Source organism: Callithrix jacchus, chromosome 11 (genome assembly GCF_049354715.1).
Source record: "Callithrix jacchus isolate 240 chromosome 11, calJac240_pri, whole genome shotgun sequence".
In the NCBI taxonomy this organism is placed as follows: Eukaryota; Metazoa; Chordata; class Mammalia; order Primates; family Cebidae; genus Callithrix; species Callithrix jacchus.
In genome coordinates this window covers 124,194,706-124,212,743 of record NC_133512.1, presented here as the reverse complement: position 1 = coordinate 124,212,743, position 18,038 = coordinate 124,194,706, and the positions used below count along the sequence as shown (strand labels likewise).

The 18,038-nt window shown below is 39.5% G+C and overlaps 1 protein-coding gene across 8 annotated transcripts in view; it reads right to left on the bottom strand.

Annotated features, from left to right (window-relative positions):
- CADPS2 (calcium dependent secretion activator 2) overlaps nt 1-17,336 on the bottom strand; it is a 564,672-nt gene extending 547,336 nt beyond the window's left edge. For all 8 annotated transcript variants that reach the window (XM_054237741.2, XM_054237742.2, XM_054237744.2 and 5 more), the window contains exon 1: nt 16,871-17,336. In XM_054237741.2, coding sequence (XP_054093716.1) covers nt 16,871-17,218 — 348 coding nt within the window. In that variant the 5' untranslated portion in view covers nt 17,219-17,336. The remainder of the gene's footprint in view (nt 1-16,870) is intronic.
- Between the last annotated feature and the right edge of the window lie 702 nt (nt 17,337-18,038).

Genomic DNA, 18,038 nt, shown 5'->3' with positions numbered 1-18,038 from the left:
CTATCTAAAATAGCCTCTGACACCAAACCCCCTCCCACAGTCATTCTCCCTTAGGAGGAATATACATATATTTATCTGTTCCTTACCCATATCCCCATTCAGTAAGGCTTTCTTGAGCAACATGATAAAATAGGGGTCTCCTGATTATCTCTCCTCTCACACACTAAGGAATCAATTCTTTCCAAGAGAAAGTCAGAATCCAGTTGAAAGACTCTTGTGTACCAAACAACTGAGGAAATATCCATGAAAAAATGGGTAGAAAAAGCTGAGATATACGTGCACACTAACTCCACCCTAAACACATAGAAAGGAAATATCAACTTCCAGCTTACTCCTAAAGGGTAAGGGTCTTGTACCACATATATACTGCCCAACTTTAGAGTCACTGCTGAAGGGCTTTGCTCTTAAATCACCATGCCTGAGGAATGGCAGGGAGAGGCCATCAGATGATCTCCCACAAGCACAAAGAAGAACAAAGGGAGTTTCGACTGCATGATCACTCCCAGCAGTTGCAGCCCCCAGGATCAGCCCAGCTTCTATAAACCTACATAGTAAATAAAGAATAAGCTTTTTTGAGTCTAAATGGGAAGCACAACACTCTCTTTGACCCAGGGACAATCCCAGACTCACTGAAAATCTCTCTGTGAAAAAACATGTGGGGCCTCTGAGCCTTCTTTCCTGGCTTGCTTCTGAGATATAGTCCTGCAATCTCTCATTGGAAGGAAGCAGCAGAATGGACCTCCTCATGCCTGAAGGGAAAAGTGAGCACATTGCCTTTCTCCCTGGCTCATTTCAATGATAAGTCCCAACTAGAAATCTCTTCCTGCTAGAATAGTGTGAGCCTTCTGCTTGCCTTAATAGCAGAGTGGGCACTGCTTGATCTTTCTTCTCTGACTTACTGCAGCAATAAATCTGTGTCTGTAGACTCTCTCTGTAAGTAGTTTCTGCATTTATCGAGTGCTTCAACTTTTACAGCCTTCATCTGAGTGAGTGACTCCTAAATCACCTAACTCTCGAAGTTGATGAAGCTCTACACTGCTGGTCTCCCAGACTATGGAGAACAAAGGTGACTTTTTTTTTTTTTGAGATGGAGTTTCACTCGTTTCCCAGGCTGGAGTGCAATGGCATGATCTCGGCTCACTGCAACCTCTGCCTCCCGGGTTCAAGCAATTCTCCTGCCTCAGCCTCTCGAGTCACTGGGACTACAGGCGTGCGCCACTATGCCCAGCTAATTTTTGCATGTTCAGTAGAGACGGGGTTTCCCCCAGTTGACCAGGATGGTCTCGATCTCTTGACCTTGTAATCCCCCCACCATGGTCTCCCGAAGTGCTGGGATTACAGGCATGAACCACCGTACCTGGCCCCCAAAGGTGACTTTTAAATTTGCAAACCTTCAGCAACTATCTCCCCAGAATAAAAGTGAACAGTCTGATCAAGAGTACAGGATTCTTCCTCAGACTCTCTTCTTGGTATAGGGCAGAATAAGTGGGGGATAAACTCTGGCTCTCCACTTTTCTGCAAGGAAAGGAGGAACAGAAATGTACAGTTAACATTCCAGCCTCTCCAGCTACATCTCAAGGGACTGTCTTCTCTCACCTCTCTCACGGCAATGTCATGACTTGACACTCTCTACTTCCTTGGGAGCCACTAAGAACAAAGACATCAGGTTGGACAAACATAAAAGAGTTTAGAACACAGAATCCCTAATTGGAAAGAAAGATCTTTGAGGCAAGACCACTCTAACAAGACAGGAAGGGGTGCTTCTCTTATCTAATTGCACAAAGAGTCAAGGAAAATTAACAAACAGAAATATATTCCAAATAAAAAAGCATGATACATCTCCAGAAGTTTATGCTAATGAAATGGAGATATATATCTTACTAGACAAGGAATTCAGAAAGACAGTCATAAAGATGCTCACCAAAGTAAGAAGAACAAGAAATGATAATTTCAATGAAGATATACAACATATTAAAAAGTACTAAACAGAAATCATTGAGCTGAAGACTATAATAACTGAACTCAAAAATTCAACAGAGAGGTTGAATAGCAGTCTTGATCAAGCGGAAGAGAAAATTAGCAAATTTAAAGACAAAATCACTGGAAATCATCCAATCTGAGGAGCTAAATGAAAAGAAGGAAAAAGAGTGAAGGTAACCTAAGAGAATTATGGAACATCATAAAGTGAATAAAGCATGCATGATCAGTGTACCAGAGGAAGAAAAGAGAAAGGAACACAAAATATATTTACAGAAATAATGGTAGAAAACTTCCTAAGTCTGGGAAAGATGGTTCTAACAGAAACTCTGAAGACCAGAAGTAAATGGGATAATATATTCAAAGAGGTAAAAGAATAAAAATGCCAATAGTATTATACCCAGTAAGCCTATCCTTCAAAAATGTAGGAAAGATCAATCTTTCTCAGACAAACAAAAGCTAAAGGAAATTATCATCACTAGACCTGCTTTACAAAAATAAATGCTAAAATGTGTCATTCATGCTAAAGAAGAAGATCGCTAAGGAGCAATATGAAAATATCAAACTCACTGGTAAAAGTAGGTAATAAAACACAGAACACTCTTATACTATAATGGCAGTGTAAAAATCAAATACATCTCTAGCATAAAAATTAAAAGCCAAACAATTAAAAGCTAAAGCTATAATAATTTTCTAAGTGACACAAACAATAAAAGATACAAAATGTGTCTTGAATAATAAATTGTGAAAGGGAGAAGAGTAAAAGTACAGAGTTTGTGCAAGTGATCAAAGTTATTATCTGCTTTAAATAGCCAGTTATTAATATAAAATGTTTTATGGAAGCCTCATGGTAACCACAAGGCAATAACCCTTGGTAGATATGCAAAAGATAAAAAGAAAGCATTCAAAGCATACCATAGAGAAATCTTCAAACTACAAAGGTACACAGCAAAAGAAGAGAGGAAAAAAGAATACATAGTAACCTGAAAATAATTAACAAAATTAAATAGTAAATCCTTACCTGTCAAATAAATGGGTTAAATTCTCTGATCAAAAGACATCAAATAACTGAGGGGATTAAAAAAAAAGACACAACTACCCAACTATATGCCACCTAAAAGAGAATAATTTCATCTCTAAGGACACATACAGATTGAAAGTGAAGGGAAGAAAACAAACATTCCACACAAATTAAAACTAAGAGTGCAGGGATAGCTATACATATCAGGCACAATAGACTTTAAGTCAAAAACTGTAAAAAGAGACAAAGAATGTCACTATATAATAATAAAGGGATCAATTCATCAAAAAGTTATAATAATTGTAAACATATATGCATAGAAACAGAGTAGAAATATGACTACCAAAGGCTGGAGGAAGTGGGAGGGATGGGGAAAGGGGAGATATTGACCAAAGGGTACAAAGTTTCAGTTGAACTGGAAAAATAAATTTTAGTGATCTACTGCACTGCATGATGACTGACCACAGTTAATCATGTATTATATATTTCAGAATTGGTACACAAATAGATTTTAACATCCTCACCACAAAAAGAAGATAAGTTGGTAAAGTGATGGCTATGTTAATTAGCTTGACTGAATCATCCTACAATGTATACATAGATGCAAGCATCACATTGTACCAAATATACACAATTATTATTTGTCAACTAAAAATAGAAAGGGCTATCTTGTCCATGTCTATATCCTAATGTCTATATTTCAGTGCCTGAAATAGTTCCTAACATATGAAATATGTTCAAATATTGCTTCAATATTTGTTGATTAAATGCAATATGCTTTATAGAAGGAAACATTTTCCCCCTGAATGTAGATTATTACAAAATGTTAAGAGGAAACTTTTTGAAGATATAGTCCATGTTAGACACTGTACTAATTTTTTCAGAAATTACTTTATGTATCTTCCCACTACCTCACTGAAGAAAGTATTAATCATTTTACAAATGAAGATACAGCAATTTAGAAAGGACAAAGAAGAGTAGACCTTTACAACAGATAGGGTCCCCATAAGAATAGAAAATTGAAAATGGAAGTGTAAAAGACGGGACAATGGAGTAGGGGAAAGATTGCCACAGTGCTTAAAAAAAAAAAAAAAAGAAATTACACCCTGGTTTCATCCCACTTTTTGATTTATGTATTCCAGCATTTATACATGTTCTTTGAGTTTTCTCTTTTCATTCCCAAATGAAATGAAAAACCACCAATCTTAATAAGTACTCAATGTCAAGGACTTTCTATTTTCAGAATACTTCATAATCTTGGCCTTAGTGGTACCACATTTAAAATATATGCTTATCACTAACAACTTTTAATTCATTATTATAAAACAAAAGCATAACAAATATATAAATGTACATTTATATTTATACAGTATTCCTCCTCCCCCCCCTCAAAAGAAAGAGATATAAAAAGAGCAACACTGTTGAAGCTTAACTGTTGAGCAGCAAAGCCACCAAGTAATAACTCAAGCTGTTCTTCAGCTAAAGAAAGAAAGGCTGGATTCAGCATACAAAATACAGTTTAGGAATGTCAATGTCTGAAAATGTGGCTTGTGTGAAATGGAACCTAAAATTAGTTCCTTGGGTCACCAATGTTAGGGTAATCTCCATATTGCTAAATCCAATTAACATTTTCAATCCCCATCTTACTTGATCATTTAGTAGCACCTGATACTGTTTTCTACTCCTCTTGTTAAATAGCTCTTTGATTACTTTCTGTGACATGAACCATCCTAGTTTTCTTCTAATACATCTGGCTATTTCTTCTCCATTTCCTTTTCCAGAACAGCCTTCTCTCCTGTCTTAAATCCAGTAGTTCTTTAAGACTAGTCCTTAAAAACTTCTCCTTGATAGACTATCTTTCCTTAGACTCCCTCGTCCAAACCCATGGCTTCAGTTATCATCCATATTTCAACATTCAAATTTAACTCTTGTGCCCAAATCTCTCCCCTGAGCTCCAAACAACTGACTTATAAAAATCTCCCTTTATTTGAAGGATCACAAACTTAGCAACTCACCTATTAAATTTTAGCTTCTTATACCAGGATCTATGGTATATTAAACTGCATATCCCCACATTGCTTATCTCTTAAACAGTTGTAAGGTGACTTAAAGGAAAGAAAAGGAATAAAGTCCAAAGCCTAGGACTCTAAGATTTGGTCATGAAACTTTACCAATTCTTACGGTATTGCACACTTTAACCACATAACTTTAACTTTTCATAATTACTTGAACATTTTGGCCTCCCTGTCTCCCATTTCAGGTGTTCCAGTCAAAAACAATGGGATTCATTATAGAAATCTTTGTTTCTCAAAGAAGACTTTATACAGAAGCTTATGATGTAAAACATGTCAAAACAGAGTGGACCTAATTAAAGCAAGGACAAGGGAACAAGAATGGGCTTTACCTCAATATCCCTCCTTACTACTGCTTGAGAATATATGCAGTCCTTCTGGTTAAGAAAAGAAGAGCTTCACAAAGTGTAGGCTAAAGTTGTCTTGTTACATTTCAGAATTTTTTCTGATGATATTCAGCATTTTGTAAGCCTTTTTAACTAAGCAGTATTTTTAGTTTTAGTTTTTCTAGAGAACCAAATTAAGGCTCTCATCTCTTTAAATAAAATTTGGAATGTATTTTCCTAAATATGTTAAACTAGTAAGAATACAGGTTTCATGGTAGCAGAATTTATTTTTCCCATGTTCTATTAAAAAATTCCATGCAGATCCAGAAAAAAAATTTTTTTAAATAGAGTAACAACATTGTAGACTAAAGATAAAACTGTAATCCAATTTCCAGAGGAAAGTCCACTGACTTCACAACCCAAGCACAAAATTGGAGACAGCCTTTAAAACACATGTGTCCTGACATTTGAATCAGAATAGTAAGCACAAACATAAGGCAGAGGAAGAGTTATATTGTTTCACCCTACATGTCCCTAGCTCCAGAAAAGAAGAGCAGAAGTGTTCTTAAACACAGGCAACCAAATGCCTCCCTAAGGAGAATGATCTTTAGAGAAAGCAAAACTCACCTACTGTACTTGGCATTTCTTTTTCCAGATATATGTTTTTAAAAATGGAATCCAACATGCACACATATGTTCATAGCAGCACTGTTAACAATAGCAAAGACCTGGAACCAACCCAAATGCCAACTGACGATAGACTGGACAAGAAAAATGTGGCACACATACACCATGGAATACTATGCAGCCATAAGAAACAATTAGTTCATGTCCTTTGTAGGGACATGGATGAATCTGGAAACCATCATTCTCAGCAAACTGACACAAGAACAGAAAATCAAACACTGCATGTTCTCACTCATAGGTGGGTATCGAACAGTAAAAACACATGGATACAGGGAGGGAAGCATCACACACTGGGTTCTGTTGCAGGGGGCCAAGGAAGGGACAGCACGGGGGCGAGTGGGGAGGTCTGGGAGGGATAACATGGAGAGAAATGCCAAACGTGCGTGACAGGGGGGATGGAGGCAGCAAACCACATTGCCATGTGTGTACCTATGCAACAATCCTGCATGACCTGCACATGTATCCCAGAACCTAAAGTACAATAAGGTGTATGTGTATATATATATATATATATATATATATATATATATATAAGTTGTAAGTAAAAAAAAAAATGGAGTCCATGTTGCAAAAGGCACAAAACAAATTAAAAAAAAAAAATTGAACAGAAAATAAGATTAAACACCTCACTGATGACTAATAAAATGCTTAAACCTTCTTATTAAAGCATACACTAGGCAAAAATAGTTGCATAATTTTCCTCAATACAAAGCAATCCGGAAATGTATGTATACATTTGAAGATGTATGTGTGCATACATGTTTATATCATACACAACTAGGTGAATCTAAGAGTGTGGATGTATACAAATTATGAATACTTTTCAATATCTCTGACAAACTCCACCAAAAGAAAATAAAATTATGTTAAATCTAAACAAATCAGAATCCTTGTCCCACACACATTAAATGGATCAAAAGAAGTTACTTTTCACTGGCTGTAAGTGTATACTCATGAATCTTTACATAACTAAGAGTCTGGAATCAAAACATATGAATTAAATATGGCTAGAAATGCAAAATGAATTAAAACAATTATAGTAAGATGATTTAGTCAAAGAAGACAAAAATAAGTAATAGAAATGCTTACTATAATAATATTAATTATTAGATGTATAGCAAACTTTTAATCTTCAAGTCAGTATATTAATTTGTGATGAAAAACTTAAATTACATACAACAATGCTACATGCCATAAGCAACATTCTCTGTCAACATAAAATCGAAAATCTAACAGTAAAACCTAAAATGAGAATATTTAAAGTGTTTTATAACATAAGGACTAATGCCAAACTGTACTTAGAGATAAATTCATAGCTTTCATATATTTTCATTATCTTATTACAACACAAAAAATAAGTAACCTTAAAAGAGAAGCTAGATGAAAGAACCACTCTCTCATGTCTCTCTCCCATTCCCTTGGTCCTCTTTAAAAGCAACAACAAAAGACAACCCTAAGGAAAATATAAAGAAAGGATAGGAACTATTGATTTCTAAAATAGCAGAACATATCAAGTAAACAGATATAACTTTAAAAAAAAAGGAATCTGGCCAAGCGCAGTGGCTCATGCCTGCAATCCCAGCACTTTCAGAGTCTGAGGTGGGTGGATCATTTGAGGTCAGGAGTTTGAGATCAGCCTGGCCAACATGGCGAAACACCATCTCTACTAAAACATACAAAACTTAGCCAGGCATGGTGGCGCACACCTGTAATCCCAGCTACTTGGGAGGCTGAGGCAGGAGAATTCCTTGAACTGGGAGATGGAGGTTGCAGTGAACTGGGACTGTGCCACTGCACCATAGCCTGGGCAACAGAGCCAGACTCTGTGTCAAAAATAATAATAATCCAGCATTTATTTTTTTGAGACAGGGTCTCACTTTGTCACCCAGACTGAAATGCAGTGGTGAGATCACAGCTCATTGTAGCTTTGACCTCTTGGGTTCCTGCAATCCTCCTACCACACCCTCCTGAGTAGGTGGGACCACAGCCATGAGTCATTATGCCTGCCTAACTTTTCTATTTCTTGTATAGACTAGGTCTCACTGTGTAGCCAAGGCTGGTCTACAACTCCTGGGCTTAAGTGATCCTTTCACCTCAGCCTCCCAAAATGCTGGGATTGCATGCATATAATATATATGTATAATCTAAAATAAGACTTATAGCAACGTAAAAGATAATGGAAAAATAAGTAAAAATATGTTTATATATGTTAATATATCTGATAATAGCCAATTTTCTGAAATCATGCAATCATATTTTAATTTTGAAGGAGAAGAAAAAATAATAGGCTAAAGAAAACAGGACCTGGAGGTAGGTAATTTCATAAGCGAATCCTTTCAAAACTCCATGTATCAGATGCTTTACATATTAAAAATGAAACTATTCTAGAGCACATATAAAGGTAAAATGTTTCTCTGTTAACACCATTATTGATAGACCTTTTTCTTATGAATACACATGTAAGAATTAAAAGTACAGGAAACTCAAACTCAAAGGTATATAAAAAAACAGTCATAATGAAGTAGAAATTACCCTAGAAATGCAAATATGCTATACTAATAGGAGATGTAGTAATCTGATCTGTCACATCAGTAAAACAAAACTAGGCATTCGCTGCTATTAATACAAAAAAGGAATTTAATAACATTTAGCATCAATTCTTGATATATTTTTTCTTAATGTAATTTTTGAGAAAGGATAAACAATAAAGAATACCTCTCCAAGAATCCTAACCAACAGTATATTTACTGGGAAAGCACCAAAACCCAATGAATACTAAATCAAATCAAGGGTTTCGGCAACAAGGACAAATACTATTCTGTTCTAAAGAGTATGGTGACACATGAAACAAAAGAGGTATAGCTAGCTACTGGACAGGACCAGACGAAAGCCATCACTATCAACAGATGATTCAACCTCCCTACCTAGAAAATTTAAAAGGATCAATACTGAAGACAACCATTAAGGACCATCAATGACTAGTTATAACATAAAAAGCTTCCCATTTATCCCTAATGAGATAATTTTAAAAGATGTCACAATAAGAATAAATATAAAAATTACCTTGATTATAAATGCAAGAGATCTATATAATGAAAACAACAAAAAGTTATGAAAACAAGAGGCTTGACTAATTGAAGATATCATATGCTCTTAGAAGGCTCAATATAGTAGAGTATCATTGTTTCCCAAACAGGTTTAATTAACTAGAAACAACAGCATCTAATCAGGAGCATGTACTTTACAGGCATCATCTCATTTCATCACAACAGGAATCCTATGAAGTCACTATCCACATTTTACTAAAGGAGTAATCAGGTCCCAGAAATATGAAGTGCCTTGTTCACACAATGAATGAGTGAGAAGATGAAGCCCAGGCTCTAGGAAGACAGTTCTTTCCTAAAAAAGATGCTATACTAGTGGACCAGTTTTTAAAAATGGGAAGGGAAGGAAGAATGATACCAGTAAAAAATTTCTGACATAGAAGAGAGGGAACTAACCACACCAGAAATTAAAATACAGAGTTTTCATAAGTTAAAATTACATGGTAATTTGAAAAAAGAAATTAATAAACTTACAGACATGCAATCCAATCTATAATTATTGAACATTAGCCCACAAGAGGATTTCTCCTTGCTTTATTTTCTTGCTATATCCTCAGAACATATTGGATAGTGTTAAATTCACATAATAAGGGCTTAATAAATAGTTTACCAAGGAAATAATTCATGTTTAATTGGGCCATAAATCTTAGTAATAAAAGTAGAGGTTCATCAAAAGTCAGGCTGCAGGCTGGGCATGGTGGCTCATGCTTCTAATCCCAGTACTTTGGGAGGCCAAGGTGGGCAGATCACTTGAGGCCAGGAGTTCGAGACCAGCCTGGCCAACATAGCAAAACCCCGTCTCAACTAAAAATACAAAACATTAGCTGGGCATGGTGGCTCACACCTGTAATCCCAGCTACTTGGGAGGCCAAGGCACGATAATCACCTGAACGCAGGAGGCAGAGGTTGCAGTGAGCCAACACGACACCACTGCACTCTTGCCTAGGCAACAGAGTAAGACTGTCTCAAAAAAAAAAAGGCCTGAGCACGGTTGCTCACACCAGTAATCCCAGCACTCTGGGAGGCCAAGGCAGGCAGATCACTTGAAGTCAGAAGTTCAAGGCCAGCCTGGCAAATATGGTGAAACTCTGTCTCCACTAAAAATAAAATAAAATAAAATAAATAGCTGGGTGTGGTAGTGCACACCTGCAGTCCCAGGTACTAGGGAGGCTGAGGCAGGAGAATCCCTTGAACCCAGGAGGCGGAGGTTGCAGTGAGCAGAGATTGCACCACTGCAGTCTAGCCTGGGCGGCAGAGTGAGACTCAAAAGAGAAAGAAAAAAAGAAAAGAAAAATGGGAAAAGCATACTAGCAGAAAGGAGCAAATCAATTATCTCGGCTATTAGTTTGACAAAGACAGCCTTTAAAATTTCAGGCTCTTTGCCCCAGTAACATTTTCATTATAAAAAAATCCATCACTAATTTGAAGGTTGCAAGATGAAAATACTGAAACCACGACATCTACAAAGTGTTATAATAAAAATTTCACAAAGCAGAGCATCAATAATGCTGTACAAAGTAAAAGACTCCCAAACACAAACCAACTAAATACCTTTTTAATAAAATTTGAGGAAAATAGAAGCTTTTCTTTACTGTCCACCTAATGTAATAATTTTGGTCACATCAGAACTTACATAAATTGTTTAAGTCAATTACTTTATTTAATAAGACAACTATGTTAGAACTAAAGTTTACTTTTGGAAAACCTGTATGCATTACTACTACATACACTGGGGAAACGGTTTGCCCACTAACTGTCTCGCAGGATCTTTGTGAACTATACTGCTCAATTAGGAATTACTTAGTGTCAGCCCCAACTTGGAGATTTCACAGTATTCTTCTTCCTAGATCATTCTGGAATGGAAAGCAACACACATGCTCACCCTCAGCATTCAATATATATTTTCTGTTGCAGATGTGGTGAGTTATCTATGGTTTTATAATGAATAAATGATACTACTGTGAATATAATTTAAAAGCCTCCAGCATATCACCTATATATGTTTTAGAAGTTTAAATATCCACTAGCCTCTCCACTGTATTGACTGCACAAACTCTATAATATTGTGTGTTTTGTTCCTTAGATTACCCCTAATACCTCTTCCTGCACATGGAATGCCAGCTTAGTTACTCACTAATCTCACTTGTTATTGCAAATACTTTTATTTTGCCTAGGTGAAAATAAGTTGTTTTGCTGTACCTTCTCTTTAGAACAGTGGTTCTCAGCCTTGGCTATACACTGAGATCACCTGGGACCCTTTAACACTACACCCCCCCAAGACTGAATTACCTTGGGGTACAATCTGGATAATGGACTTGTTTTTAAAGTTCCCCAGGTGATTCTCATGTGCAGTTAAGGTAAAAATCACACTTTTTTTCCTCAAGAATATCGAATCAAAAATTTTAGGTAACTGAAACACAGGGATCATAAAATGAAATATTACAGATTTTGAACAACGATTCTATAATTTGATGTTTGAATTATGCGCTTCAAAAAAAAAACTTTGTCCCATTGATATGTCCAGTATTTATAATCATTAAGTCTTTCCTAGCCTAAAAACTGAAATAGTAATGTCACATGACTATGCAATCCACCTCTTCCTTCCCAAAGGTCTGGATTAATTTGAAATGAATATAAAGTAGCACAATCAGTCAAAAGTGGCCTACCTCACTAGCAAATGATAAGTAATTTTCCATTCAGAATTCCCAGACTTTATAGTCTGGCAGTCAGCTTTCTTATTTTGTTTTGAAAGTCTTTAACGACCTTACAAACTGTACTGTTTTTGTGAGAGCGTGAATGAAGAGAGCTGTTTCCATTAAAAGCAAAACAAAACTGAAAAGGGAAAAACACACCATTAAAATATTTTATTTCACTTTATAAGTAGTCAGTATACATCAAAATTGCTGCTGATTTCATTTTTGAAGGAAAGAAGCAAATGCCAACATCACTTAATATGTCTGAGTTCTCATTAGCACAACTCATTCCACCAAATTAAGTGCTGAGGTCTCAAGATACCCTGTGGCAGGTTAAAAGAATCAGCCGAAGCAACAAGCAATTTTCCCTGAGATACTGTTTTAAGTTCAGTGTGAGGTTTTACTTTAATATGTGATTTCCAACTCACTCCCCACAGGGCAAGGTATTCCCATCCCTTCTGTATTCACACCATAATGTATCAAAGCCCAAGGAGCACAAAGATAAATCATCCCATCTCCCTGAGAGTATGACATTTTGGACTATCATCAGATCTGCTGGAAACCTGCAGGCCAGAAAGAAAGGTATAATGGGGCTTGAACACTGCTAACTTGTCTCTGGGGCTTGCTAGAAACAGGAAATATGTCACTTTGAAGTTGTTAGTTCTACACCAACAGGTATTAACATTTTTATGGCTTTCTTTAGGAGAATAAGATGAATCTCACAGGCCTCAAAACATGTTTAAGAACACTAGTTCCTACTTTCCCACAGAAAAGTAAAAGACCCTTTCACATTGTCTTTATATTATTTTCACTCCATCCTACACCTCATTAATTATTTAAGGCATGGGCTGAATCTGACACTTACATATATACAACAGACATCACCTAAGTAGTCAGAAGATGAAAACAAAATAAAATCCAGAAACTACCACTATGTCCAAAGGGAGATAAAAGTGGCCACTTTATAGTAGTTATAACATTCAAATGAGTGAGTTGGAGGTACATTATTTCACCCAATACTATTTCCCCACAATGTTCTTTTCCAGATCTATTTTACCTGTTTACTTCCCCATCATCTGCAATCTCACAGTATTATTTATATACATTTCTCAAACTTAGAGTTATTATAGAAAATTATGCCAAGCGATAGGAGTGATTATACAAAATGGTTTAATAAGGTACAATTTAGTGTGGTTACAGTGAAGACACACACGGAAACGTAAAAAGCATAGGTTCATGAATCATATGGAAGGTTAGTAGGTTCCACTTTAAACCCCTCTTCATTATTTCTAGTAAAAAAATAACTAAATAAAAACTAAAATTATGAAAAGAGGAATGAGTGACTAGAAACCAATAGATTCTGACTAACCAAAGCTATCAGCACTTTAAGTCTTATAAATCTTAAATACAGTTACGAAGTTAGACTTGAAGTCTGTGAACTTGCATTTATGAGTAAAGGTACTTAATGTCGTCTGTGTTGGTCATTATGCTTATTAGGGTCTCTCTAACTTTCAACCAAGGAAACCTTTTGTTACTTTTTCCTCTGAGGTCTCAATGAGTCTAACAAACAAATTGCCTTTATTAATTAGTACCTGACTTGTATTATTGTTTTGCTAGTTTCAACACTGATCCTACCTTTAACCAAAGAGCTGGAATCAACCCAAGTTAATCATCATTATTGTTAGCATTGGGGTGGTGCAAAGGTAATCAAGGTATATCAGCATTAAGGACTCAAGCACTATCACTACTGACGTCATTTTTAAATCACTGTTTGTTAGTTCATACTCATATCACACGTGAAGCCCTGGATACGTTCACTTAGGAGGTGTAGCACCTGGAAAGGCACTCTGTCACAGTGTCTACCCCATATGCACCCCAGAATTTTCTGTAAAACCATCAATGGTCAGAGGGCTTGAATGTCATAACCTGACCACTATTATTCCTCTAAATGGAAATATTCTAGACGAAAGTAAAGAAATTTGTGTTTTAGTCACCTGTGTTTAATGCTACTAAGCTTTCTCAACTAGCTCATAGACACAACCTCTTATTAACTTTGTGGACCATTTCAGCCAAGTGAAAAAAATAAATAACAGTGCTGCTCAGCTCTTATTCATAGAAACTCACCAGCTGTAATAGTGAAAGGGCTTTGATGAGAAACCTGAGTACTGGCCTCCTGGGTAAAGCTCTTATCATTGTAATTAATTTTCTTCATAAACTGAGAACCCTTTCAGATCTCAATTTCTGAGTCTCTAAATTCTCAAAGTTGAGAGAAGTGAGTAAGCAGCAATATTCATTTCAATGACAACATTTAAGCTATTAAATCTTTTTACTGGATGCCAGACTACTTGAAGATACAGAATAAAATATACAATAGATTAGTGATTTTGGTACTTCTTTTAGATAATCTAACTGTATAATGCAAGATTTCAAGGAAGTTTTGGCATGACTTATTAGCTTGTGCATCAAATTCTCATGAACATAGTTAAATTCACATTCCAACTTGTCCTAGGAGGAAACCAGACTGCCAAGAGTTGATTCAGCTCCCCTTAGTCAGCAGCACATTTTTTTTAAAAGTGGGGGAGGGTTGAATAAATGCTTAGGTTATGTGGCATCCATCTTAATAAAAAAATGAAAGTAATTCACAAAAGTTAAACTGTGCTCAATGCTCTCAGCATTTAGAGTACGGAAATTCCTAAGCATTCTAATTGTTTTCTTTCACAGAATATATGTAGTGTTTTGCTTTTTCTGTAGTTTGAAATTATCTTTGATAATGCCTGTATAAGGTTATAACAATAGTCTCCTCGGTGATACTGTGAATGCACCTGCTTGCCAATTCAAATAATTTTGAACAAACATAATATTTAAACAGAAGGAGTCAGAGAAAACTGCACTATTTGAATAGCCAAGGGAGGGTCTGCTTCGTTAACAATATGCAACAAGTATTCACAGTATAAATCGACTTGTAGTAAATTTGCAAAAGCATCTTCAAGGATAAAACTACCAGGAGAAAATAGTGTCTTAATTTTACCAAACATTATTTTTACACTTGAATACATTAAAAATAGGCTTAAATGCAATATGTATGGTAAAACTAGAGACTGGATGATATGAATCCATACCACAACATATACAAAAATTTTAGTTTAGAGGAGTTGAGGAGAGGCCATGTGTGACTGCCTCAGAACAGACTCAATTGGAGCAACGGATTAGGAAGTATGGGATTCACCCAAGAGTGGAGTAGCAGGTTCACAAAAACACCACAGGGCATCCAAGACTTACCTGAGTAATGATGGCTTTCTCTGTGGCAATTTGTTTGGGATTGGGAAATGCTATTATGACCTATTTCTCTTCTCCAAAATGAGGAGTCTCCCTAGGATCTCAAGATCTCTTCCATCTGTAACATTCTGTGACTCAATACCTAAGGTTAGGTTACCTGAAGGAACTGTGTTATTAGTCTCCAGCTGTAGGAAATATCCTGCAAGCATTCTCAGGGAATAAATGATTCCAAAATAGTTGCTCAGTTTGTGTGTTTTAAAAAGTTGAGTAACAACACTTAAATTTTTTCTAAGAGGGCAGATCTTAAGCATACAACAGCGTTAACTATACGTGATTTCATAGGTGTGAACTTACCTCCATAATACTATACACCTATGAAACCACAAACAGTTAGGATGGACTGGTATGTATAGCTTTTTACATGTCAATCATACCTCAAAAAACAAAGGTTAGCTAAATAAGGGTAGGAGAGTGTAGGCAGACTGAATTTACCCTGAACTACAGTTAGAAAGTCAATTCAAAACCTCTCCAAATTTCTAAAAATGCCTCACACACTTAAGTTAATATTTCAGAAAACTAGCAAATGTCTGTGCAGCTAGGTACGCCTTAAGCAAACTACAATCTCTCTGGATCTCCAGGTCTTGTCACAAACGGAGGGGACTGTTACCCTTTTCTAGAGATTCAGCATTCTACTAAAAAGATTTCCTAGACAGTTGCTATTGTAAACATTTAACCACTTAGGACAACTGGGTTCTTGTTTTGAAACTAAAGTTGGCCGACCTTTCACCTGAAACAAACTTCTTACCTTTCGAGGGAGAAAAGGCATTTGCCCTCCCCCCTCCAAAAGCATTTGCTGTTAAGTGGTTATGCACCCATCCTTTATCTTTCATCAGTAACAGTGTGCTTCATTCCTCAGGCCTGCCCAGATACCCACAGCCGCTCTACAAAGCCGCATGCCTTCTTCACTGTTTGGATGTGACGTCCTGGCCGTATGGCACTGTAGGAAACGTACGAATTTAACTTTGCTTTTTACTCACTGAGGACAATTTCTACCCGTCTTAAGTGAAAGCTCTCTCTCTAGCTAACAGAAGAAAAGTACGAGGGCTCCACCTGTTTCGCGTAGCTACAGCACTCATTCAGACCCTCGGCAAAGCCGGTTCTAGCAATTCCACGCCGGGCTAGGTGGGCAGGAACGCACCAGCGCTGCTGGACATTCGAGTTGATGGGAGCCGCGTTCTAATCCGGCTCTGGCTGCGCCTGCCGGGTGCAACCGCGGCGTGGAGAGCTGATGGAGAGCCGCCAGCCCCCGCCAGCCCCCGCCAGCCCCTGCCAGCCCCCGCCAGCCCCTGCCAGCCCCCGCCAGCCCCTGCCAGCCCCTGCCAGCCCCTGCCAGCCCCCGCCAGCCCCCGCCAGCCCCTGCCAGCCCCTGCCAGCCCCCGCCAGCCCCTGCCAGCCCCTGCCAGCCCCCGCCAGCCCCTGCCAGCCCCTGCCAGCCCCTGCCAGCCCAGGCGCGGAGGAGGAGCAGGTGTCCGCTGGAGCCCCATACCCAGCGGGTGAAAGCACCGTATTGTCCCCAGAGACGTCTCTGCCCTCAAAGACTAACACAAATACGGCGTCCTGTGTTTCGCAGAAGGACGGGAGGCGCCCCAGAGCTCTCCGGAGACAAAACACCGGGAAGAAGTGGTGGCCGGAGGCACCGGGTCCCGCGACTCACCTTCTGCTGCCTCCGGGCCATGTCGGTGGGCTGCTTGGCGTTGAAGGGGTACGCGATGCACCTCACGACGAAGACGTACAGCTGCAGGCGGGTCCTGCGCTCCTGCTCATCGTCCAGCTGCCGCTCCGGCTCGTCTCGCCCTTCGCTGAGCACCGAGGGGCTCGGGCTCACGGATCTGGCCGCGCCGCCGCCGCCGCCGCCGCCCGCGCGCCCGGGCGCGTCCCGCCGCCCTTCCCGAGCCGGGGCCGGCGGAGCTCTCTGCGAGCCCCCGGCTGCCACCAGCACATCGCGGCTCTCCTCTTCCAGCCCTTCGTCCGACTCCTCCTCGCTGGAAGACGGGTCCAGCATGGTGCTCGGGGGTCCCCGGCTCGTTGCCCGCCGTCCCCAGGCGCCTCAGCCACCGCAGCTGCGCCCGCAGGTCCGAGGGAGCCGCCGGCTTGGCCGCAGAACGAAAGGAAAACTGGCCAGGGCTTTCCGGACACGTCGAGTTAAATTCAGGAGCGTTTCCTACCGCCAGGGCGAAGGGGGCGGGCGGGAGCCGGGAGGAGGACCGGGGGGGGTGAGACGGGGAGCCGCAGGGATTGAATAGGCGGAGTTAGCGGTGGGGGTGCGCCCGAGCGCCTCGGGAATTGCTCCGCCAGCCCCGGGCGAGCCGCCCCCACCCCGCGGCTCCTCAGAGCTCGCGCCCGGACGCAGGTGAGGAACCTGTGGCGTCTACAACAAGCAACACGTGGGAGGCAACGCTGAGCCGCCGCCGCCGCTGCCCGGGCCCGAGTGCCCCGGCGCACAGTGTGCAAAGGTGAGGAACGGCCACCGGGGCTGCTCCCACCACCCCCACGCCACCGCCTCGGGTCTCTTCTCCCGCAGGTGCAGGTGGCGTGGGGAGCGGGGAGGGACTGTTCGCTAGCCACAGGTGAGGGGGAGCGGCCGGGACGTCTCTCAAACCCTACCCTGCTGCCCAGGGTTGAACCCCAGCGCGGAAAACAGGGACTGGAGCCCTTCACCTCGAAATCGTTTTGCGACCGGACTTGGAAAAGTCTCTCCCGCTCTGCTCTGCTGCCGTTCGATGCTCACGCTGAAGCCTCAGTTATAAAAGTCGGAGGAATGAAAAGGGGGAAAAAAGAAAACCCGAGGCGTACTTTTTAAACTGTTCTATTCCTGCAGACTC